The sequence below is a fragment of the Myotis myotis genome, unplaced genomic scaffold (assembly GCF_014108235.1).
Source record: "Myotis myotis isolate mMyoMyo1 unplaced genomic scaffold, mMyoMyo1.p scaffold_m19_p_1, whole genome shotgun sequence".
Lineage (NCBI taxonomy): Eukaryota > Metazoa > Chordata > Mammalia > Chiroptera > Vespertilionidae > Myotis > Myotis myotis.
Genome location: NW_023416313.1, coordinates 142,849,815 through 142,874,926, shown reverse-complemented (window position 1 = coordinate 142,874,926; position 25,112 = coordinate 142,849,815). Strand labels below are relative to the sequence as shown.

At 45.3% G+C, this 25,112-nt stretch overlaps 1 protein-coding gene across 1 annotated transcript; it reads left to right on the top strand.

Moving 5' to 3' along the window:
• Positions 1-21,858: 21,858 nt before the first annotated feature.
• On the top strand, positions 21,859-23,739 carry FOXG1 (forkhead box G1). Its single transcript, XM_036354117.1, has one exon. It carries the CDS (start codon positions 22,141-22,143, stop codon positions 23,611-23,613), a length of 1,473 nt encoding a protein of 490 aa, XP_036210010.1. The 5' UTR covers positions 21,859-22,140; the 3' UTR covers positions 23,614-23,739.
• Positions 23,740-25,112: the final 1,373 nt, after the last annotated feature.

The window sequence follows — 25,112 nt, the reverse complement described above, 5'->3', positions numbered from 1 at the left end:
GAATTTTATGTGAAATAGGCCTTCTAACTGGTCTATTGGCTTCTGACTCTGATCTCCAACAGTTTATTCTCAGTAGGATAGCAATGTTAGATTATATTCTTCATCCACTCAAAATCATCAACAATGGCCCCATCCATGCACCAATCTCACTCATATTTAAGTCAGTCTTTACAATGACCTACAAGCCTACATAATGTCCTGCTTTCCATTATATCTGATTTTGTCTTCTAATCTCCTTAATGTTTCTGTTTAGCTATACAGTTCCCTCCCAATTCTTGCTGTTGTTTAAACATGCCAAATACTTTAATTTTATGATCTTGCAAGGGCTGTTCCTCTGCCTGGAATGCTCTTCCCCAAGATACCAACATGGCTCCTTCTCTTAATTCCTTGATGTCGGCTCAAATACTACTTTCTCTGTTATTGGCAAGATTCTAAAAAGACCCCAAGATTTCTGACCCCTGGTGTACACACTCCCTTGAATGTGGGTGAACTTGTGAATATAATCAAATATCACTTGTGTTTAAGTTACTAAGTAGTTGACTGTCAGTTAATCAGAAGGATGATTATTCAGATTATGATTAGGGGAGGTGATGGAGGTTGTCTTAAACAGAGAAGCTTTTTAAATAAGGTGAAGTGTCAGAGAAATACTCTACCTTGCCTCAAAGACACAAGCCACTATGCTGTGAATGGCTATAGGGAGGTGGGGGCACATGCCAATGAAATGCAGGTGGCCTCTAGGAGCTGAGGGTGACCTCAGCCATAAGCTAGCAAGAAACAGGGACCTCACTTTGACAACCACAAGGAGCTGAATTCTACCAACAACTTGAATGACCTTAGAAGATGATCCTAAGCTCCAGATGATAACCGTGAGAACCAGAACACCTTGACTGCAGTCTTGTGAAGCTGTGAGCAGAGAACCCAGGTAGCCTGTGCCTGGACTCTTGACTTGATCCACAGAAAAAGTAAAATAATAAACTTGTGTTATTTTAAGCCTCTAAATTTATAGTAATATTTTGACAGCAATATAAAACATATAATCAGTAGTCTCTACTGGTTAACCTCTTGGAAATTAGAACCACTCTACTTTGCACTCCTTGTCCCCTTAAATCTCCTCCATGATATTTTTCATGTTGCTAATATATTTTGTTTATTGTTTTTCACCAAATGGAATATAAGTTTCACAAGAGCAAAGATTTTTTTCTTTATTGGTTAAGGTATTACAAATGTGTCCTCATTTCCCATTAACCCCCAACCTCCCCGCCCCCCCCACCCACTCATGCTCTCATCCCCCTGTTGTCTGTGTCCATTGGTTTGGCTTATATGCATGCAAGAGCAAAGATTTTTATCTGCTTTGTTCAATTTGTTCAACTACAGTTCCTAGCATACATATAGTAGTAATCCCATAAATATTTGTTGAGTGAATAAAATTATTAGATATATGATTTTTAAAAATGAATAACCAAATTAATCATTGATTTAACTTATAAGACTATGTATACAAAACCTTGGCTAAATTTAAAGTTTAGTTAATATAGCATGTTAGTATTTCATTTATCTCTAGGTATTTAAAGTATTTTTTTTTCTTGCCCAGCTTGCGTGGCTCAGTGGTTGAGTGTTGACTTATGAACTAGGAAATATGGTTCAATTCCTGGTCTGGGTACATGCCCTTGTTGAGGGCTCATCATGATTTTGGGGGCTTACTATTTGCTATTACTCTTCTAAGTATCTTCCTTGCAAGTGTAAATCATTTTATCCTCATAAAAACATTATTATCCCCATTTTAAACTTAGTGAACCTAAAACACAAGAGTTTTAACAATTTACACAAGGTGGTTACATAGCCAGAAAGTGACAGACTCAGATTCAAAGGCAGGCAATGTAACTCTAGAGCAGTGGTTCTCAACCTGTGGGTCGCGACCCCTTTGGGGGTCGAACGACCCTTTCACAGGGGTCACCTAAGACCATCAGAAAACACATATATAATTACCTATTGTTTTGTGATTAATCACTATGCTTTAATTATGTTCAATTTGTAACAATGAAATTGGGGGTCACCACAACATGAGGAACTGTATTAAAGGGTCGTGGCATTAGGAAGGTTGAGAACCACTGCTCTAGAGCTTGAGTTTTATAGCCACCATTCCTTAAACTTTGAGGTTTGACCTCATTATGTTTTGAACATCTGAACATACATAACATTTGTATGTTTCCATAACCAAAACATAAATAAATTGAAAAGACCAATAAAAAACTGTCAATGATATTTAACAGATGATAAATGGTCAATGTTATTACATAGAAAGCCCTTAGAAATTAATAAGAAAAGCACAATATTTAATTAAAAAATGGACAAAACACACAACAAATGGATTATAGAAGAAGAAATTTAAAATGTGACTAACACTTGAAAAATATATTCAATATGTTAAGTAGATAAAGAAATATACATTGAAGCAAGTTTTAGATATTTTTTTCTCTATTACATTTAATGTTTAGTAAGGGTTCAATAAGACAGGTCTTTTATAGCTTACCAGCATAAGCATATATTAGTATAATTTTAATGAAATAGAATTCAACAATATGTGGCAACTTATGAGGGGACCAAATAATTCTTCCCCTAAAAATAATCTATTAAAAAGAAATAATTAGAGGTGGACAAATATATCTATGTGTAAAGATGTACATCTTAAGTCATTTTAATGATTAAAAAATTAGAAATAATGTAAATGTGAAGCAATGATTAATGGGCAATATTTTCAGTTAATTCATAAATTTTTATATATATATATATAGCATGTTAGTATTTGTAATAGCAATTTTTACTTGTAATAGCAATTTTCAAAAAACAAAATAGTGATGGAGAAATGCTCATGGTAGAATACTGAATGAGAAAAGGTGTACACATAATCACAAGATGATCCAAATTATTTTAAATATACTAATAGTATTTGTATATTCATGCATAGGAAAAGGCCTGATTTTTAAAAAATTATGCAAAATGTTAACTAATGTTACCTCTGGGTTTTTGTTTAATAGGTGACTTATTTTCTTCTTTATAATATACTGGAAAAATTTTTACAGCAAATCTGCACTTAGCTGAAATCAGAAATAAAAATTTAAGATATTTTATAATTTATTAATAAAATATACACTCTGACTCTTACCTGCTGCCCTGCGGTAAGACGGTGGCTGCCTGCCTAGTAGAAGACCACACCATAATACTACAGCATAAAAGCAAGACTAGAAAGTTCCACTCAGAAAAAAAACCTCCAAAGCAGGGGTGGGGAACTTCCGGCCCACGGGCCATATAAGGCCCGCGAAATCATTTAGTCTGGCCCTGCCAAGGCATTAGGTGTGAGTTAGTTAAATGTTTGACCAAATATAGCAGGCTAATTTTTAAGTTGATAATTTTGTATGCGCCCTGAATAATGTTATAAATATCTAAATGGCCCTTGGTAGAAAAAAGGTTCCCCCATCCTGCTCCAAAGGTTGAAGCTTCCTATCCAACAACCCAGAATCAGTTTTATATTATGGAGCTTTTTCCAAAATACGGACTATTTTTTCTTTAATACTTTAATACATATTACTTAGAAACCCTTAGATTTCTCTCAATTCCTATTAAGAATTAAATATTTTCCAGCAATTATTCTTAAAACCTCTGAGAGCACATTAAAATATGTAATAGTTGTATTATTAAGATTTTTTGTGGTTGTAGTCAAGATACATTTATTACTAGGTGTGTTTTCCCAAGAAGCTGTGTTACTATTTCCCCTGAATCCAACTTAAAGCAGGAAAATAAATACTAGATGTCATGGGAGTGTGAGATGCACATTTAACATCTCTGAAGTGTGGATGCATCTCAACTTCTGTCATGTCACAAACAAATTCACAGCATGTTGTTTTCTTTCTTCGTGGCCTATAAAATATTGATGCACACCCTACAGTGGACAATGCATTCAATTCAATTAAACATTCTGACCCCTTCGCCTCTTTAATTTGATCACTTCAAATCAATAATGTTAAACTGTGATGATCTAAACACCAACTGCCAAATTCTAAAACTTAAGAAAATCCTTGAAGCCCTACCTGGGTTGGCTCAGTGGAAAGAGCGTTGGCCTGCAGACTGAAGCATCCCGGGTTCGATTCCGGTCAAGAGCCCATGCCTGGGTTGTGGGCTTGGTCCCCAGTCGGGGGCGTGCAAGAGGCGGCCGAGCAATGATTCTCTCTCATCATTGATGTTTCTAACTCTCTCCTTTTCCCTTCCTCTCTGAAATCAATAAAAAATATATTTTAAAAAAAGAAAGAAAGAAAATCCTTGAAGTTTAGAGCTCTTCTCTCAAAAATGGCAAACCACTTATCTTGACAAATAAGAATTGGTTTCTGGTGCAAAAGACAGGCAGGACACATACAGATGTGTTGTTTCATAAAGTCTGTGCAAGGAAAAGTACCCATGCAGCTGTATAAACATGTTACATGATCTTTTCCAGTTTGCCATGAATGATATGTAAATAAACTAGTGACACCTCTGCCAAAAGACATTGCATATGTGTCAAGGCTACCTCTGGCTGGGAGTCTGAAGATGGACAGGGAGCTCACTCAAAAATAAGGGTGTAAAATGATCTAAGCTCCATACTCAACTGGGAGAGTTACAGACAGCTTTCCTGACAAGTCGTTTAAGCACCTCTGGCATTTGGCTCAGAAGCTGGGGGAGGGCTGTTGCCTTATTCCTGAGAAGGACAGCCAGCCTGCTGTGCCTCTGGGTCCCTGATAATCACACTTGAAAGAACTCTTCAACCGATAGAGCATCGTTTTAAAAAATTGTATCTGTAATTAATGCCAATACTACTTCATTGTTTTGCTTTTCTCCAAACCAATTATGTTTCTACTGGGACAAACACTGATTTCAATCAGACCTGTTAGAGAAGAGCAGGCGATTATACCTGCTTAGTTGTGATTAGTGGTTCTGTCACATAGGAAAGGAAAATTTGTTTCATTTGGCTAGTGATATCTATCAGAGATTATCTGTGGGGGAGAAAAAAAACACAGACAGAGAAACATAAAAATAAAGAGAAAAGGAAATACAGTAACAAAGCCCATCAACAAGGGCAGCAGGAGCGGGGCTTCCATGATAGCAATTACAGGGGTGACCAGGCAGCAATCACCAGGTGAAACATCTTTGCCATTGCCAGGTGGTTCCGCTGGAATGTCATCCTATGCACCAAAAGTTTGAGGGTTCGATTCCAGGCCAGGGCACATACCCAAGTTGTGGGTTCAATCTCCAGTTGGGGCGTGTGTGGGAGGCAACAGATCCATGTTTCTCTCTTCCTCCCTCTTTCTAAAATCAATAAAAATATATCCTCGGATGAGGATTTAAAAAATAGATAAAACATCTATACAGCTGAGAGATTCATACATTCACCTGCATCAATAATTTTCATAGGCCCATACTATATTCACAATAAATCACAGTAAATATTTGTATCATACATCACCCCATCTAATCTCTGGTTATACCACTCTTAATCTTAATACTAACATTCTTAAAAACATGGAATCGCCCGGCCAGTGTGGCTCAGTGGTTGACATAGTTCAATTCCCAGTCAGGGCACATGCCCGGGTTGCAGGCTCAATCCCCAGTAGGGGGTGTGAAGGAGGCAGCTGATAAATGATTCTCTCTCATCATTGATGTTTCTATCTCTCCCTCTCCCTTCTTTTCTGAAATCAATAAAAATATATTTTAAAAATTTTAAAACATGGAATCATTATGGTGTATTTGTGGTAGAAAATAGATATGTTAATGCCATGTTCCCTTAGAGAGCATTTTGCTTATTAGTTTACTTAATGTTCATTTTCCTCAACTAGGTAGTAAACTCAGTAAAGGCAGAGGGGTTTTGCTTGTTTGTTTTGTCTCCTTTATCCAATGCTGCATTCTCAGTGCCAAGAATAGTCTCTGGCATATTACATCTTCCTGATACATATCTGTTGAATAAATGAAAAAGTGCTCATATCATTTAGGGACTTCATATAACTCACTATATTTTTATAACATTAATGATAAAACATATAATATTCCTTAAGACTGAGTAAGTACAGCAAATTTAGAAATTTGTGGCCCAGTATCATGTCAGCTGAAGTGTATTTCAACTTGATAATTAAATAGAAGTATTTATTCCAAATATTCTAGCACTAATACTTGAAAATAGTGAAAGTCAGATACACTCCTTCATGGCCCGTCAGCCAACTCGTAGGAAGTAAATGAGAACATAAGGTATAGGTAGGCATAAGGGAATCTGATTTCTACTTTTCTGTGCTATAAAAACAATATATAATATGCTTACTACTGCTCTCATATTTCATTTGTAGCCAGGGATGCAGAAGGCTAGCCAGGTTTGGTGGCTGGATACCAGTAGAGGGCAGCAGAGAGCCACTTGAGAGAAAATGCATAGAAGAGGAAGCTTTAGCTCCCAGCTGAGAGCAGGGTCCTTAGCCAGATCTACAGTGTTGACAATGAAGACGCAGCCCATTTGGAAAACCAGTCCACAGGGTAGCCGGCAAGCATTGCGTTCCCAAATGCATTGATGTATGAGGCCAAGAAGCAAGGCAGATGGCAGTAAACAACACCAGAATAGTCAGAATAATCCAGACTCTGACTCAGCACAGCTCCCAGGAGCCATTGATTCAGACAGTGATCACTGGTCAGAGCTGCTGAGTCAGATGAAGTCTTACATTCATTCCAACTCCAAGATTTTGGACCCCAAGATCACGAACAAATACGTTTTGGAGTACAATCCTTTTGCAAATATTATCAACCAAAAACTCCGAAAGAATATAAAATTGTTAGCATTGAGGAGAAAATCAGCCCTAGCTGGTTTGGCTCAGTGGATGAAGCGTCGGCCTGCAGACTGAAAGGTCCCAGGTTTGATTCCGGTCAAGGGCATGTACCTGGGTTGCGGGCACATACCCAATAGGAGGTGTGCAGGAGGCGGCTGATCAATGTTTCTCTCTCATCGATGTTTCTAACTCTCTATTCCTCTCCCTTCCTCTCTGTAAAAAAATCAATAAAAAATATATTTTAAAGAGGAGAAAATCATATCTGAGTGAAGAGTAGCAAACATGGACTCTACCATGTTGCAAGCGGTCCCTAGAATTCTCTAAAAGTTGAAACTTCTCAAAGGGAATATTGGTGCGAAGCCTAGTGAACAGCAGCAGGGTCAGTCAGTAACCTCGGGTCCCAGTGTGAGGACCCAACCCTGACGACAACCAGGATGAAAAGCGGCCAGTCCAAGAACAGGATCCGCACTCCTTTCCTGTGTCTTCCTGGTGGTGTGAGCTCAGGTGAGCCATTTAGCCTCTCCAGGTCAGTTTCCTCGCTTCTAAAATAAAATAATGCCTGTCTCTATTGGGTCAGAGAGGAATTCACAAGAGAAAGCATGCCTTGTTAACTTTATACAAATATAGGGTTGTTGTTTTTTTCATTACCAGTTTGAGTAGTAGGAAGAGCAGGAAGGTATCTAGGGAACAACAACCAAAAAGAGCATATAGAAAATAAACCTTTGACAGGTTCAGAATTTTCTTTGTAATGAATCCACTTCTTCTACCAGTCCAGGCCAGTGCAGGTCTGATTCTCCTTGTATAAGTCCTCAGTCTTACGGGAGCCCGTATTAAATGCTGAGCATGTTCACATCAGGGAGTAGTATTTGCCTCCTAGGAACAGTTTTCTCCTTGCTAAATGTGTGTAACGATGTTCCAAGCCAGACAGAAGTAGAAGACACTTTACTGCCACCTCCTAAAGGAACGTATTCCCAGGGCCACAGAAACGAAGAAGAAATGTGAGCTGTTTGCAGCCAGAACACTTTGGCTCTGGTTCCTAATAATAATAATCATAAACAATCATTACCATGAAGAGATGGAACATGTTAGAAAAACTCAAATACAGCTGCCTCAGCTTTGTGTTCAGTTTAGTCCCATTCCCACATTGTGATTTTTCTGGATGGACAGCAAGAGAGAACTGGGTGCATGCCAATGAGTTAGCAAATGTTGACTGAAAAGTTAAGATTTTTGTCATTCTTTAAATCAGACCAAGGGGGAGATGGTTGGTACATAAAGAAGAAGGATTTGTTAATTCTTTCCATTCTTATTTAGGATGAGATGCCTAACTGGAGAATTCAGAAGGGACACTGAAGAGTCACAAATGACAACAGAGGCACCAGAACAGGGTCTTCCCAAATGAATTGATGATTTATAGAATCTTTTGAGCTGTAAGAGAAAGTGGAGAGTTTAACCTCCTCATTTACTATATAAGGAAACTAAGGCCAAGAGAAGTGGTGTGACTTGCTCAAATTCTCCCAGGTGTTCACCAGGCCAGATATCTTATTAATCTAGAATACCAACTGCCTAATGGCTAGTGTCCCGATCAGTAGCCAATTCCATAGTAAAAGCACAGAAAGTGTTGATGAAAAATAAAACAGAATGGGCAAAATGAGCTTCCTTTAAAGTTACAAAACATGGGCCCTTATATTCCAATAGTCATCCTCTGCTTTGCTAATAGGAAATGATACACACTTATACCTCAGTAAGTGCGTGAACAAACTATGCCCATGCACGTGGCCAGCTCGTAGTCACAGAGAATGAGATGAATTCTTCCTGACTTCTGTCTAATGTGTTAAATGCCAAGAAAATGCTAAATTGTTATTCTGAAAAGTCTTGCACTGTATGTCTCTCTGCCATTGCTAAGACTTCACCTGCGTCCAGATATTCCATTTAAATATATATATGAATGAGAGGGAGTTCATCCAGAAATAGGAATCCCATTTCTTTGAATTTCAAAATATTTTGAGAAAAAGTGATACAGACAGAGCATATATGTGGTGACTTAAAACATGTTTTTATTATGTTCTGTAATATTGATTACACGGCTATCTCAAATCAAATAAATGGTTGATGCAGACAAAAGGAAATCTTGGAAAATTCTACCTTTTCCAATTTTGTTAAGATTTTGTGCAGTTATACATTTGGTTTTAATTTGGAAAAATTACTTAAGTAAAGCACAACCCACAAAATGAAAGAGTCTCTTTACATGAAATTTAAAACATTAGAAGAATATTCTTACAAATTTCAACTGCCCTCTGCACACTTGAGCTAGTAAAATCTATTTCCTTTATCTCACATATATAAATTCAATAAAATGCCCTTTTATATCAAAAGAGTGCTCATTGCCAGACAGACACTCGAAATTTATTAGAAAAACCAAGATGTCTCTCTACTCTGAAAACCTGGGTAAGCAATCCCACACCTTCATCACTATTATTGAGCATTTTTGTCACTAGATGTCGCTGCTGCCGTTTGAATGAGATTTTTCCCCCGTATCCATAAAAAAAAAAGAAGGTTCTTATGATCTGAGGAACTGTTTTTTATTGTTGTTGGGGTTTTGGTGAGTGGATGACATTTTACATAGCAATGCATGCAGATCATTTAAAGATGAAGAAGGAACTGGAAAGGTGACGTCACTTGCCTAAGGAGCCATAGGAAGAAAGCCAGAATTGGAAAACTGTTTCATGTTTACACTTTCTAGGCTTTTAAAAAGCAAAAGTGTTCCAGGTGGAAGCAATGAAGGCAATTATCTTTTTATACCCAAACCCATTGAGTAGTGCCTATTATACATTAAGTTACTCTTATTTTGCTTTCTCCCTGATGGTCTTCTTGGAAACTGGATACATATGAAGCATGACTCTCCCAGGCCACACTTGAAAGACGGAGAGAAAATGACAAAAGGCCGTCGCGTAAGCCCAGGTGATTCCTTTCCTGGGAGTCTCCTCCATGGCGAAGGGTGGGCAGCAAGTCCAGGAGCGTCTCCCCCATAAAGTTACTAACACCAGACAAACGCACACAACACACAGTCTTATACAGAAAGCATCTCCAGCCCAGTGTTCCTGCCAGCAGACCAGACAGGGTTGCCTTCTGAAGGCCGCGGCTAAGCAGGACGCAGAGGTGGCGGTTGAGAGCAACCCTGAACCGCTTTCACAGGCTGAGCTGAGAACGGAAAGGGGTGGCTGAGGGAAACGTGAAGGCAAATTCCCTGAGAGGCAACCGAGTGCCGCGGATGAAGCATCCAGCTATTCCTGCTCCCAAGGGAAAACCCAAAATTCACCACTTCTTGGGTGGATTGGCAGGCGGGAGATAGAGTGAGCTCTCTCTCTCACACTCACTCAAAGTTGCCCGACCCTTTTTTCAGCCCCGCCTTAAGAAGAAAAAGGACGGGGCCTGGAGGAAGGGACTGCCTTGAAAAGAATGGGAAAAGGAGCCAGCATCGCGGCCAGCCTTGGGAAAAGCGCCACAGATGAGCATTTTTTGCTGCGTTTAGTGGCCCTCATTAGCAGCCTGAACACGTAGGGGAAGGCTAACATCGCCTGCTAATATAATGCGGGCGAGTAATGATAGACTTGGGAGCGGAGTGGAAGCGCTAGCTTTACATAAAACAACACGAAACATTTCAGAGGACTTAAGTTCTTAGGCGGGAGGGTGGAGTTAGTTTGGGGCGGGCCCTCACTTGAGCGGGGGCGGGGGGTGCATGTGCTGGACATCGGTTTTAGAGGTGTTTTTTGTCTTGGTTTGGTTTTTGTATATACATTTATTTCGACCATCTCAAAAATTAATTTCCACAACATGACAAGAACTTCTTAGGCCAGGGTTCTGAGGTCACGGCAGGGAGGGAGGACGGAAGAGGCATCTTTGGGGTGTCTTCTTTAAGCTCCAGCACCAGGACTGAGAACTGACAAGTAAGGAGGCTCTGAAATTCAATGTAAAAATGGTCACCTCCACAGCCCTCCTGCTGCGTCCTTTCTCTTCCCCTTAGAACAGTGGTTCTCAACCGTCTGGCCCTTTAAATACAGTTCCTCATGTTGTGACCCAACCATAAAATTATTTTCGTTGCTACTTCATAACTGTAATGTTGCTACTGTTATGATTCGTAATGTAAAGATCTGATATGCAGGACGGTCTTAGGCGACCCCTGTGAAAGGGTCGTTCCACCGCCAAAGGGGTCGCGACCCACAGGTTGAGAACCGCTGACTTAGAAGGAGACAGAGACAGGGGAAAGGATAAAGACAGAGATAAAGGTGCGAGAAAGCAGACAAGGGAAGAGGGCTGGAGGAAGTGAGAAATTGAGGACGGTAAGGAAGAGAAGGAGGGAAAATAGCAGGAATAAAATTGGGTACTTGATGCCCAATTATTTATCAGGGTTGGTTTTTTTCCCCAAAACATTCAACTTGCTTGTCCCCTCCTCGGCTTTCTAGCCAACTTGCGGCTTGAACAGTGTTCTGGGTACATTAGAGCAAGGACAGGGGGGTGTGGAGACGGGCCTGGACGGCGGGCGCGCAGCTGTGGAAGGTCTGCTACTCCGGGATCAACCAGACCCTGAGCACACGGAGTAGCTCGGTACCTCTCTTGCCACGGCCCCTGAACCCTCGCTGAGCATCTCCTGTCCCCAAGATTTGCGTGAGAATGGTCGGGCAGGATCTGGGCGTGAGGGTGGCTCTTTCTGCCAGAGGAGCCTATGGGTGACATCAGACAAAAATGCTAAAAGACCAGTAGGCCCTTGGGCCCGATCCCCAATCCAGCCTCCCTGCCCCGCACACTGTTAGTTTTTTAGAAACTCGGCGACTCTGTGTAGAGACCTGAGATCTCACCTTCCCCTTAATGCCTTCACCTCAGTACGTCAAGCAGTTCATTTGGGAAAAATCAAAAGACCAGCTGGGCTTGAAGAACTGATTAGAGAGAGCTGGGAATCGCAGGCCTTCGAGTTGCAGGGGTGGTTGGTTGCAGGAGGAGGGGGCGACGGAGGGAAGCGTGGACTGGGGGGAAGTCCGGGGCGGGGGAAGCCCCCCATAAGCAACTAGCCTCAGAGGAACCCCGGGTTTGTTTTCTGCAAGAAAGCCCTAAAAAGCACTGGAATATGGTGGTTCCGGCATCAGCCATTGCTTCACAAGACCCCAATTCAGCCTCCGCTAGATGAGTTTTGGCTGAGAGTGGATTATCTCCTCAGACCCAAATGATTCCTGACCTGCTTCCTAACTCGCTCTGGATCTTTGCTGGGAGAGCACCGCGCTGCCAGAGACTTGGCGCTTCTGTCAGTTGTGTAGAGCAATTACTAAGAAAATATTGTGACGAGGTTGTAGGGCGTCTGGGGCGGTGAGGGGGTGCGGAGGAGGGAGTTAGTTGGGAGAGCAATTTGCAAAGGAATATTAACTTTGATTCCCGAGATCACCGCCGAAGCCCCGCGGGCGTTGGGTGAGCTGCAGAGTTCATCCTCTAGGTGGCGGGCGTTGGTCCCACAACCGTCAGGCGGCTGCTGACTCCCAAACACAAGATTAAGCTTCTTGCTGGTTAAAAATAATAACAGTGATAATACAGAGGTATGGGGCTTTTTCCCCCTTTGGATATTTATTTGTTGCAGGGAAGTCATTGATTTTTCCTAAGCAAACTGTGTTTCTCCTTCACTTGGTGGAAAATAAAAACTGTTTGAATAAATAAGTTATTTCTGAACATTTTGTTGTCAAAGTGTTAAATGTTCCCGTCATTTTTATTCAAACACTAACATGATTACAGCCAATTATATATTCACCAGTGTTCTTTATTTTAGAGTAATTGTACTTGTCACTAATAAAACAGAAGCATAATGGATCGCTACTGTTCTGGATTTTCAAGCAATTTTGTGTAATTTGATTGAATTATACATCTTATCTGCTACTTTTTTATTTTTATATTTGGGGATCCTATTTTCTTGAAAATTGCAGCTCTATGCTTGTTTTGTTGTTTCTCCAGTAACGTACACTTCGGTAACACTGATAAATAGAAAGAGTCCCTTAGACATGTCGAAAATCAGCCGCTTCTTTCCCCACCCCTATCCTCACCCTTCCCTGTTCTTCAGCGGGGAAGACCTGAACTCGGGGTGACAGGCAGTCTGAGCCACTGGGTGAGCTCACCCAAAAAGCCCAAAGCCAAGACACATTCTCCATTCACTCCAAAGACAGCCCCCTCACTGCCTGGAGTCTTTGGGGTTTTGTCTCTTTCCTGTAATGATACTGTTGGGTGTCTGGGGCTTCAAACATGCCAAGACAAGCCAACCATGGGTTCAGTTCATATGCAATATGTATCAAGGGAAAGAGAATACACAGAGCAGTCAAAAGATAAACTGTATATATTACTCCAATTACACAACCCCCAAACGTCCTACCTACTCAACCACCCACTCCCCAAAATAACAATTATTTGTTACTCTCTTGTTCTTCTTGGTTTCAGATAGACATAGAAAACTGGGATCAATAGTTTCTCCCTTAAAAAAAAAAAGATAATTTCAATGAAAAGATACCCGGGGAAAAAGACACACATCTACCTAGTGTTCACATATCTGAGCAAATTAAGAAATAAACATGACAGTAAACAGACAGGACATAAGATTTTAAGGAACCATCTCCACAGCTGAAGGGACGAGGTTGAGCAATTCTTTTCCCGATAAAGCAATCCCTCCAGTTCCTAAGACAGGACTCAAAGGCCCCGCTAGGAGCTGCAGCTGCGAGATGGAGCCAAAGGCTCTGACTAGTGGCTTGTGTATGACCCAATATTTACCAATAACAACAACAACAAAATCAAGTGAAACCAAGGCTGGGGATTTTGAACTGCTTCTAAAGCCCTGGCGTGGATACGCACGTGGGCGGGGGGGGGGGGGGGGGGGGGGACGCTGGGGATGAGTTGGCTCCATTTGCCTGCCCTGGGGAGCAATCCTGGGGCAAAATCCAGTACTAATTGATCCCAACCAGCCACACTATCAGCTGAAAATGTTCGGTTCGAGGGGACAAAGAATGAGGAATGTGTGCTAAGCATTTTTTTTCCCCAAGTAAAACGCGGTATGTCATCAATAGCGCGTATATACATATAATTAAGGAAAGAGTATTACTTCAAATTAACGAGGAAAATAATGTCCCCTGTGCGATTTCAGACTTCTTTAAAATCTAGTGTCTCACACCCTCTGTTTTGTGTTTCGAACTTCTTCCAGGAAAACCTGCGGCCCAGCTTAGGGTGTTCCCAGCCGGAGAGAAGAAACTCATTATAATTAGGGGCCATTCTCTCGTCGTCTGGGGTGTTCACTCTCCGGCCGAAAGGTAAGGTAGGTCTGCGCGGCGCGGTGGGAGCGGCGTGGGCCTGCTGGCGGCCGCGGAGGCAGGAGCGGGGAAGCCCCCAGCGAGCTCGGCGCCCTCCGCTCCGAGAGGGCGCGCAGCAGCCGCCTGCCAGCCTCGCAGGCCCTCTCCAAGGAGCGGGCTTTTCAGCGCTTCCATTTCCTCGGGGCCTCATCTATCTTATCTAACAAGTTCACGCTCCAGGAGAAGAGAAAAGGGTGAGAATAAAAGGAAACCCCTTCACTGTAGTGATTCATCGTTCACAGGCACGGAAGCCCTACTCGCCGACCGGGCTTTCTTCTCCAAGGTTACTTTCTCTCCTGCGCGCCCTAGTACAAAGCCAGAAGGGAGATACTCACACTGGTAAACAAGAATCTATCTAGGATTGCTTTTTAAATAAGAGGGACCCCCCCCCCCCCACCACCACCACCACTACTTTTGTTGTCGATTCTGAAATGGAGGGTTCGGATAGTTTTGTTTTCACATAATAACGGTAACTGGTTCCTGACGCCAGCCCAATCTAGCTTATCCCGGCCGCTCCTCTCCTCCCGGCCTGCCACTCCTTCCAACGGGCAGGAGAGAAATGGGGGTATAACTGCTCTCCCCTACTGGGTTCAAAGCCCCTTATGTGTAATTGAATATTCGAATTGACTTCACCTGCGCGCACCCCAGTCTATTGACTCTGATGTGTGCTTTATACAAATAATAAGCTTAAAACCTTCAACTGGTCTCTAATTTTTTTTTCTCGTGTTCGCCGTGGCAGATGACCTCTTAGCCCCAAATTATTGATCTGTGTGCATGCTTCCGGTGTGATGTGCCAACACGAGACATCTCGGCTGAAAAGGTAACTTTAACGGTGAAAAATCCGGAAATGAAATCTAAGAGCAAGCCCTCCAGCTTGATTGCGCTCGGCAGGCGCCGGCGACAAAGGAGCGCGGGCTGGCGCGCACTGGTGTGCGCGGGGAGGAGCGAGGACCCCTGGACACTGCTTGCCGGAACCGTTGCGGTTTCAGCCTCCAGGGGTGAACTCGGGAGAGAGGAGATCACGACCTTTTGGCAAAGGATGCTCTCAGGGATATTCTACTGCTTCGATTTGGAGGGGGAAGGGGAAGACCTCCAGGAAAGGCATTTCAAGAGTTAGGAGGCAGGTGGGTGCGAGACAGGCACAAGTAAAACTGGTTCGTCGGTTTGTTCCCCCAGGATTTTAGAAAGGAAGCAAATGTATTTGGTTAATAGTTTACTTTCTCTCATATGACTTTCCCCAGGCAAAGGGAGACGTTGGGATAAATGGTTCTCTGCGTGCCTGCTGGTCTGCTCACCCCATGCAGTTTTCTTTCTTCTCATTCCTTCACAGACCATCAGAGGGTGAGAGCATTTTCTAAAATTCACTCATGGATCCGCTATATGGGCCGGTCAGATGGACTTATAAGAATTGAGAAGGTTGCTGGTTCAGAACTGACTGCCTAATGGCCACGAGTCACACTGGTCCATCTTCCCTCACTACACAGGAGTTTGGGGACTTTTTGGAAGGGTGTTTAAAAACAGGGGAGCCTCAATGCCCCACCATCTCTGAACAGTGCAACAACACTTCCCAAAGTAGATTATTCAGGCTCCTATGGGTGATCAAATTGTAGCTCCAACTAATTATGGAGAACAGTGATGGGACAGTTAGAAGCTCAGCATTTTGAAGCCTGTAAGCTTTTCTTTCAACCTGACATATATTTAAAAGTAACTTTTCCCTTCTTTTGGTGTGTCGCTGATGGAAAATCCAAGGTAGCATTGTCTTGTGTGCTGACTTTTGCCAAGTCTCACTTTCTCCCTTTCAGATACACTGGAGGATTAAAACTAAGGACCTGAGCCCTAACCTCCTTCATTCTCATTTACCATCACCCCTCCAAATCTTTGTCTTTCGCATTTCCTGACCATTGTGAAGAAGCTGCGCCCTTTCCTTGGGCAACCAGAGGGGTGGAAAGGAATTGGCCTTTAGTGCGTGATTGTCCTAAAGGTGTGGAACCCTTTCTCCAAATTGAATGGGGTAGAGAAATGGAACAGGCTTGCCCTCACATAATCAGGGTCTCAACTTTTTCCACAAATTGCCCATCCTTGAAGGTCCTGAGTATACTGGCAAATAACCAAATAACCGGAAACAAGTAAAAGGGTAGTGGGCATTTTATATTTACAAAAAATGTGCAGAGCAGTCTGACTGAGAGACTTCTAAAGTCCTTTGGCCCTGGGGTAGTCATAGTCCATCGTGGATCTCTGCACCTGTCTCTTTGTGGAGAAATATTGGGAAGAAGTTTCTCCCCACTGTGTTTTGTTGCAGGTCTCAGGACCACTCATTTCCGTGATTATATACTTGCCTTGAGAGAGCCTGGGACCTCTGGCCGAGTCAAAGACACCTGCCTGCGAGTCCTAGTCTCAGGGGGTCTCTATCTATCTAGTTCGTCTTTCTTTCTTTCTTTCTTTCTTTCTTTCTTTCTTTCTTTCTTTCTTTCTTTCTTTCTTCCATTTCTTTCTTTCTTTCTGAGACCTTGGGCTTACTTGCTTCCAAAGTGGTTCCCTAGCTAATATAAGTTAAACATTTCAACTCTCAAATAGGAGGCTCTCCCTTAGATTTTTTTTCTTGAGGTTCTCAAGGAAAATTGCCATTGCCACAATGTTATGATGGAAGGATGCTGAAATGACAGGCCTAGTAGACGCTTGTCTTAATCATCGGCTTCTTAATTTAGTTTTAGTGCTGTGTGTGTGAGAGAGCACAGAATATATATATATATATATATATATATATATATATATATATATATATATATATGCGCGCCCCCGGGGATGTTGAGGGTGCGCGCGTGCAGAGTGCAGCCGCCTGACAACCTGCAGCTCCCTAATGAGTGATGAGGCAGGGCTGCTGCAGAAAAGTAACACTTCCCTGGTGTGAAGACCTCTTACTGAGAAGTTTAGTTCACTACTGTTCTCGCAAACCTAATCTTATAACCTGTAACCAAAACCCACAGAACAAGGATACAACACGCTAAAGAGTAATTTATGATCACTAAATGTTAGCACCATTACCTGCTGTTAGGAAGGGATTACAGAGACCTTGGCTCAAATGGGGGCGACCTTTCTTGTTACAGGATCTCTGGAAATACCTGGGTGCCTCTGCATGGGTTCCACTCGCTCCCACACATCACCGGGTCAGGGACTCCCTGAGCATCTGCAGGAAGAGAGCTTTAGCTAGAGCTGGACGCTGGGCTCCCCTTCAGGGATACCCTATCCAGGGAGCTGAGTGCAGGGTGGATTTTAGGTAGGAATGACTTGCCCTCCTTTAACAAGCAGGTAACAAGGAAAAAAGAAGGGAAGCACGGAAAGCTGGAAATAGGCCCCAAGGAAGACAATGCATCACCGCCAAATAGAAAAAGTATCGCGCTGCTCCCTACTGGGATGCAATAGGCTGTGGAGCCTTGGTTATTCATTACAACTAGAAACGGAATAATCTAACTCATTTCCCAAGCAATTCTTCCGTTAGAACTGCTCACTGAGTCTGTCCTTCCTTTTGGTGGGGTGGGGGCAGGCGGTAGCCAGAGAAGGAAAAGTTCACCACTATATATACCAGAAAATTACATTTGCTCTGACTTATGCTTTGATTCGTTAACAAGGTGCATTTGTAGATGTATGTGTGTGTGCTCAAAATTAAGCTGCTGATGAAAAAATATTAGAATGATATAGAATTTGTTTCAGATCTGAGACCACTAGGTGCCCTTTGTCTTTTGACAACAATCACCCTGACTGAGTGAGGTGGAAATACAAAGTCAGGGCTTCGCGTGTTTAGGAAAGAAGCCCGAAGTGGACATGGGCAGTCCTTCAAATCCAGTTTGCACCCAAATTGTTCAGTAAGATAGACAAAGCTTCATCCAGGGACTTTCAACTTGCAAAATACTCTGTCCAAGAACCCCCTCCCCCTCCATTTCATCTAGTAGCAGTTCTAAAAAGAAGCCATTGCTGAGACAAATGTGGGCTGCTGGGTAAACAGTGCATGTTTTGTTCAACAAGCCTACCCCCTTACCTATATATGGCACTCTATCTCACTACAAAGTCCAATTAAAATTATTAACAGGAACTCAAGCTCACTTCACCCAAAACTGCAAATGACCTTTTTCATTAGGGAGCCCAGGTCTTTAATATGATCATAGTAAACTATAATCTATGTATTCCTACACAAATATCCTATTTTGGGAGACTTGCATTCATGCAATCCTTAAAATAATATAACACATTCTTAATATGCATGCAAAACATTTTTTCCAGTCAATATAAGCTCCTGGCACATAAAATCAGATTATTACAGCTCTCATTAGCAGACTGCAGTTTTTGCTGTTTGAAAGTAAACAGAAGAAAAACTTATTTCCACCTGCTAAAATTTCATGCAGGATTACAAAAACAATGCACACTCAGCTTTGACCTAAGAAACACCTTCAAACATTAAAAATTCATCAGTCAGGGCTGGTGGTTGTATTCAAGGAATGCTCCTCCACTTTGCTGCTGAGCTTGGATTTGAATAAAATGCCCAATGTTAACAAACAATACCCACGTTTGGCACTTTGTGTATTAAATTGATCAAACAGATTTTAGGAAGCACAATGCACAATTTGTACAGACCTGATTGAGTTAATATAATATCAGCAAATTTTACATCGAAATGATTCTGTTTCTTTTCTTTGTGTTTAAAACCAGCACAGATTACAAATTTTAATGATCTGAAAATGTTTGGTATACAAAATCATGCTTATTTCAGTATTAGCAAAAACACAAGAAATTTTTCAACACAAACACCCAGCTGTGTCTATTTTAAAAGCAGTTCAATGACAGCTTGCACTTATGAGCATGCAATCAGCTAATTTCGCTTTTTTTTTTCTTCTGTGTTAATCAACACTTTCCTTCCTGCATATCAGAGTACAAATAGTATAGTTACTCCACATCAGTAAATGTTTACGTAACCTGTCCTTTCCCAAGAATCCGGTTACACCGAATCATTTCACGCTAGACCGACTACGAAAACGTACCGGGCGTCCACCTCAGAGGGAGCCCTTGTGTGCCATTATAAGTGGCGCTGGGAAGGGGGGCTGTGGGAGGGGGAGAGGAACGGGGAGTGAGTAGGTGGAGGAATGGAGAGAGGGAGAGAAACGGAGGAGAAGGGGTGGGGGAGTGAGGAGGGAGGTGGCAGAGGGGCGGAGGGAGGAAAGCCAGTTGAGGAAAAGTAGGAATAACAAGCCTGAGGAGGGGAGAAGAGTGGGAGGAGGAAAAGTGAGCAGGAAGACCAAGGCCCAGAGATCTCGCCAGCCTGGTCCAAAAAGCCCACTAGCTCACCGGGCTCCTGTACGGCATTTGAGCTTAGAAGTCAATGTTGGGGGCCCTGTCACTATCAACGTTGATAGCTGAAACCTCACGTGTAAATATAGTTTGTTTTAAAGTAAGAAAATATGTAGAAATCGGGGTTGGGGGAAAATACATACATACATACAGTGGAAGGATAGTTAAGGTTAGTCCAATGCCCAAAGCTCCTTTATGGCATTCCTAATAGAAACATATTTAGAAATCACTACCAATTTTGTAACTGTCTATTTTTCCCTTCAGAGTTGATTCTCTCAGAATTTCAAGGTGAGGGTGGGGTGCCAAGAGTGGAGACTCCCTATGACCCTGAGCGTTCATTAATTGCATTCTTTACATTAGAACTGAAATTTCACACCACATCGTTTTATTCTTCCTTCGTTTTCTTAAAGACCACATCTGCCAGATTATCTGAGAGCTCCTCGAAGTGTTTACACTTTATGGTTCTTTCCCTTACAGAGGAGGGGGGGGGGGGGAAAGGTGCCTTTTCATTTATACTTCGCCTCCACCTCCCTCTTCTCTCAGCCTACATCCTCCGTAGAAGGGGTATGTTTCGTGCCCATGTGGGATGAAACAGCCTTTGATCAGTGTGCTCCGAACCAAATTCCAATCCCTGGGAAATGCCGGGCCTTAGCCCTGCCCCTGGCCACGGGATCCTTTTAAAGCCCCCGAATCACCATCTCCCCTCTCACTTCAGCCCTCAGCCGCACCTCCCAGCCCCAGTGCCCAAGAGGCTGGGATGGTGGGGTGCACACTCCCGAAGCTCCTCGGCGCCTTCCAGCAGCATGAAGAGGGGGAAAGGGCTGCTTCAGCACGCGGTTATTTCGGGGTGAAGGCTCGCCCCAATGAAAAGCATGTCAGAAAAGGAAAGAGAAGAGTGAAAATAGGAAGGCTTCAAAAAACCGGAAAGAAATAGACGCCCATCCTTATTTTCCCTCCAATGTCAACAAGCGAAATGAAAACATTTCCAGGGTGATCGCCAGCGCCTACTCGCTTCCCAGCCGGATCAGAAGCGGAGGAGACGCTGGAGCGGCGAGGAGACGGCGACGAGTCACCCGGCGCGTGAGCGACGGCCCGGAGCCGGACGGAAGGGGAAGGAAGAGACGCACCGGCAGAGCGTGTGTTACCTGGTTTATTTCGAGATGGGCATTGCCTTCTCCCTGCACATCCCGCACTGCGGAAGGCCATCCTAGGCGCCCGCCACTGCGCCGCCCCCGCCCGCCGCCCGCCGCCGCGCCGCGAGCCCCCGGCCCGGCTTCCCGGCGGCGCGCGACCCCAGCCCCGAGCTCGCCGCCGCCCAGGCCGCAGGAACCAAGTAAGTAACCCCGGCTTCGCCCCGCGCGCCGGCCCCCTTCCCCCGCCTCATCCCACCGCTTCCAAGCCTCGCCAGGCCCTCCTCCCGCGAAGGTGCGGGGCACCCCTCCCCGCGCCAGGGGAGGACCTTCCCTCCGCCGCCCGCCAGCGCCTCGCCGGGCGGTCCCCCCGGGGGCACCCAGTCCTAAGGGCTCGGGGAGGCCTGGCCGGCCTGCAGCCCGACGGGGGAAGTAGTGCCCAGCCGCGCCTCTCCTCCTGCGCCTCCATTTCCTGCCCTTTCCATCCACCCTCTCCCCGCTCTCCCACGCTTCCCTCCGCCGCCGCCGCCCCCGCTATTAAAAATAAAACCGGATACAAACTTTAATCAATAAGGACAAATACTGACGCTCAAACGAAAAGGACCCAATGCGGTGCGGAGGGAGGCGGCATGTGAGATACGGGCCCTACGAGGGGGACTTCGGTGGAGCAGTCCCGCGGGGCGGAGGGGCGCGGGGGGCGCGCAGAGGGGCCGCGGCGCGGCGTGCTCCCGCCGGCGTATCCCTGCGCGGCGGCTCGGCGAGGTCGGGGCCCCGGGCGCGGGGGAGGCGGGCCCCGGAGGGGGCGGGCGCCGGTGGGCGGGGCGTGGGTGGGTGGGCCGGGGCCCGCTGATTGGTCGGCGGCGGGAGAGACGCTCCCGCACGCCGCCGGCTCTGATTGGCCCAGCGGTAGGAAAGGTTAAACCAAAAATTTTTTTACAGCCCGAGTGTGCGCCTGTAGCTCGGAAAATTAATTGTGGCTATAGCCGCCTCGATCGCTGTCTCCCCAGCTCGCCGCGGCCGCTCCGGGACGCGCCCGCCCGCCGCCCGGCTCTCCCCCCCTTTGGGCTGCTGCTGCTGCTGTGACTGCTGCTGGGCGAGGAGGAGGAGGAGGAGGAAGCAGCAGGGGGGGGGGAGCGGGGGGTGGGGGGGAGACCTAGAAGTAGAGTTGGGAGCGAGGGAGCTTCACCCCCGGGGCGGTGGTGGTTTCTTTTTTTCTCTTTCTTTTTTCCTTTTCCTTTTTTTTTTTTTTTTTCCCCTTCTAATTCCTGAGGGGTGGTTGCTGCTGGTGCTACATGACTTGCCAGCGCCGGAGCCTGCGGTCCAACTGCGCTGCTGCCGGAGCGCTCAGTGCCGCCGCCGCCGCCCGCGCCGCCCGCGCCCCGCTCGACACCCACCGGTCGCCGCCGCCCGCCGCGCCGCTGCCCCGCACCCGCGCCGCCGCCGCCGCCGCCGCTGCCGCTGCCCCTCGACGCCTGGGTGATGCTGGACATGGGAGATAGGAAAGAGGTGAAAATGATCCCCAAGTCCTCGTTCAGCATCAACAGCCTGGTGCCGGAGGCCGTCCAGAACGACAACCACCACGCGAGCCACGGCCACCACAACAGCCACCACCCGCAGCACCACCACCACCACCACCACCATCACCACCACCCGCCGCCGCCGGCGCCGCAACCGCCGCCGCAGCAGCAGCCGCCGCCACCGCCGCCGCCGCCGCCCCAGGCCCCGCAGCCCCCCCAGGCGCGGGGCGCCCCGGGACCCGACGACGACAAGGGCCCCCAGTCGCTGCTGCTGCCGCCGCCGCCGCCGCCACCCTCGGCCGCCGCCCTGGACGGGGCCAAAGCGGACGGCCTGGGCGGCAAGGGCGAGCCGGGCGGCGGCGGCTCTGGGGAGCTGGCGCCCGTCGGGCCGGACGAGAAGGAGAAGGGCGCGGGCGCCGGGGGGGAGGAGAAGAAGGGGGCGGGCGAGGGCGGCAAGGACGGGGAGGGGGGCAAGGAGGGCGAGAAGAAGAACGGCAAGTACGAGAAGCCGCCCTTCAGCTACAACGCGCTCATCATGATGGCCATCCGGCAGAGCCCCGAGAAGCGGCTCACGCTCAACGGCATCTACGAGTTCATCATGAAGAACTTCCCCTACTACCGGGAGAACAAGCAGGGCTGGCAGAACTCCATCCGCCACAACCTGTCGCTCAACAAGTGCTTCGTGAAGGTGCCGCGCCACTACGACGACCCGGGCAAGGGCAACTACTGGATGCTGGACCCGTCGAGCGACGACGTGTTCATCGGCGGCACCACGGGCAAGCTGCGCCGCCGCTCCACCACGTCGCGGGCCAAGCTGGCCTTCAAGCGCGGGGCGCGCCTCACCTCCACCGGCCTCACCTTCATGGACCGCGCCGGCTCCCTCTACTGGCCCATGTCGCCCTTCCTGTCCCTGCACCACCCCCGCGCCAGCAGCACTTTGAGCTACAACGGCACCGCGTCGGCCTACCCGAGCCACCCGATGCCCTACAGCTCCGTGTTGACGCAGAACTCGCTGGGCAACAACCACTCCTTCTCCACGGCCAACGGGCTGAGCGTGGACCGGCTGGTCAACGGGGAGATCCCGTACGCCACGCACCACCTGACGGCCGCCGCGCTCGCCGCCTCGGTGCCCTGCGGGCTGTCGGTGCCCTGCTCCGGGACCTACTCCCTCAACCCCTGCTCGGTCAACCTGCTCGCGGGCCAGACCAGTTACTTTTTCCCCCACGTCCCGCACCCGTCCATGACCTCGCAGAGCAGCACGTCCATGGGCGCCCGGGCCGCGTCCTCGTCCACGTCGCCGCAGGCGCCCTCCACCCTGCCCTGCGAGTCCCTAAGACCCTCGCTGCCGAGCTTCACGACGGGACTGTCCGGGGGACTGTCCGATTATTTCACACATCAGAACCAGGGGTCTTCCTCCAACCCTTTAATACATTAACGTCCCCGGGACCAGACTGTAAGTGAACGTTTTACACACATTTGCATTGTAAATGATAATTAAAAGAAAAAATAAGTCCAGGTATTTTTTATTAAGCGACCCCTTCCCCTCCAACCCCCTCCCCCCCTCCTCCCCCCTCCCCAGCCATTTCTGTACGTTTGTTCAGTCTTTAGGGTTGTTGATTATTCTAACAAGGTGTGGAGTGTCAGCGAGGTGCAATGTGGGGAGCATACATTGTAGAATATGAAGTTTGGAAGTCAAAATTATAGTAGAACGTGTATCTAAATAGTGACTGCTTTGCCATTTCATTCAAACCTGACAAGTCTCAGAGCCGCCAGATGTCCATGTGTGCAGTATTATAAGTTATCATGGACCTACATGGTGGACGCAGACCTTGAGAACAACCTAAATTATGGGGAGAGTTTTTAAATGTTAAACTGTAATTTGTATTTAAGAAGCATTCGTAGTAAAGGTGCCCAAGAAATTATTTTGGCCGTTTATTGTTTTGTCCTTTTCTTTTTAAAAACTGTTTTTTTTTCCTTTTGTTTATTTTTAGACCAAAGATTGGGTTCTAGAAAATGCACTTGGTATACTAAGTATTAAAAAAAAAAAAAAAGAAAGTTGTTTCAGTTGGCAGCACTGCCCATTCAAATGAATTGGAAGGGGACAAAATTAATGATTGCCTTCAGTTTGTGTTGTGTATATTTTGATGTATGTGGTCACTAACAGGTCACTTTTATTTTTTCTAAATGTAGTGAAATGTTAATACCTATTGTACTTATAGGTAAACCTTGCAAATATGTAACCTGTGTTGCGCAAATGCCGCATAAATTTGAGTGATTGTTAATGTTGTCTTAAAATTTGATTGTGATACTGTGGTCATATGCCCGTGTTTGTCACTTACAAAAATGTTTACTATGAACACACAGAAATAAAAAATAGGCTAAATTCATATATAACTTGATACTTTTGTCTCTTTTATTAAGTAGAGCTAAGTTCTAGAGAATTCAAAGGCTTTTTCAGCCAAATAAAATTTAAAAGCTCCTTTCATTTGAACTGAGACTTTAAATGAAAAGAGTATTTTTTTCCATTATGGAATCAAATCTTACAAAGGAGCAGGCTATTTAATAAACACTAGCTTTAAACAAAGTATAGGCTTTTCAGCTGATATTTTTAAGTTTCTGTAGATATACTCAAAAAGAGATAATTTAATGTGCATAGTTATTCACCCTGTGTTTATTTTCAAATCAGTCAATAGAATGCTTACTTTTTATATATTTTGTTTCAGGTATCTTGTTTATACCACTTGGCAAACTATAAATAAATGTATGTGGTTAGATCTAAGTGAATATAATGCACACAATATGTAATATATATAGACACACAGAGCCCTTCAGTTCAGGTAAAATTTGCGCTATGAATGCTGCAAATATTTTTGTTTAAATATTTGTATTTATACTAAGTCAGCATTTATTTTGGTCGTTGTTTACTCACAATGA

Bases quoted from the DNA above. Each gene is read 5' to 3' on its own strand.
- FOXG1 (XM_036354117.1), top strand. From the start codon at position 22,141: ATGCTGGACATGGGAGATAGGAAAGAGGTGAAAATGATCCCCAAGTCC.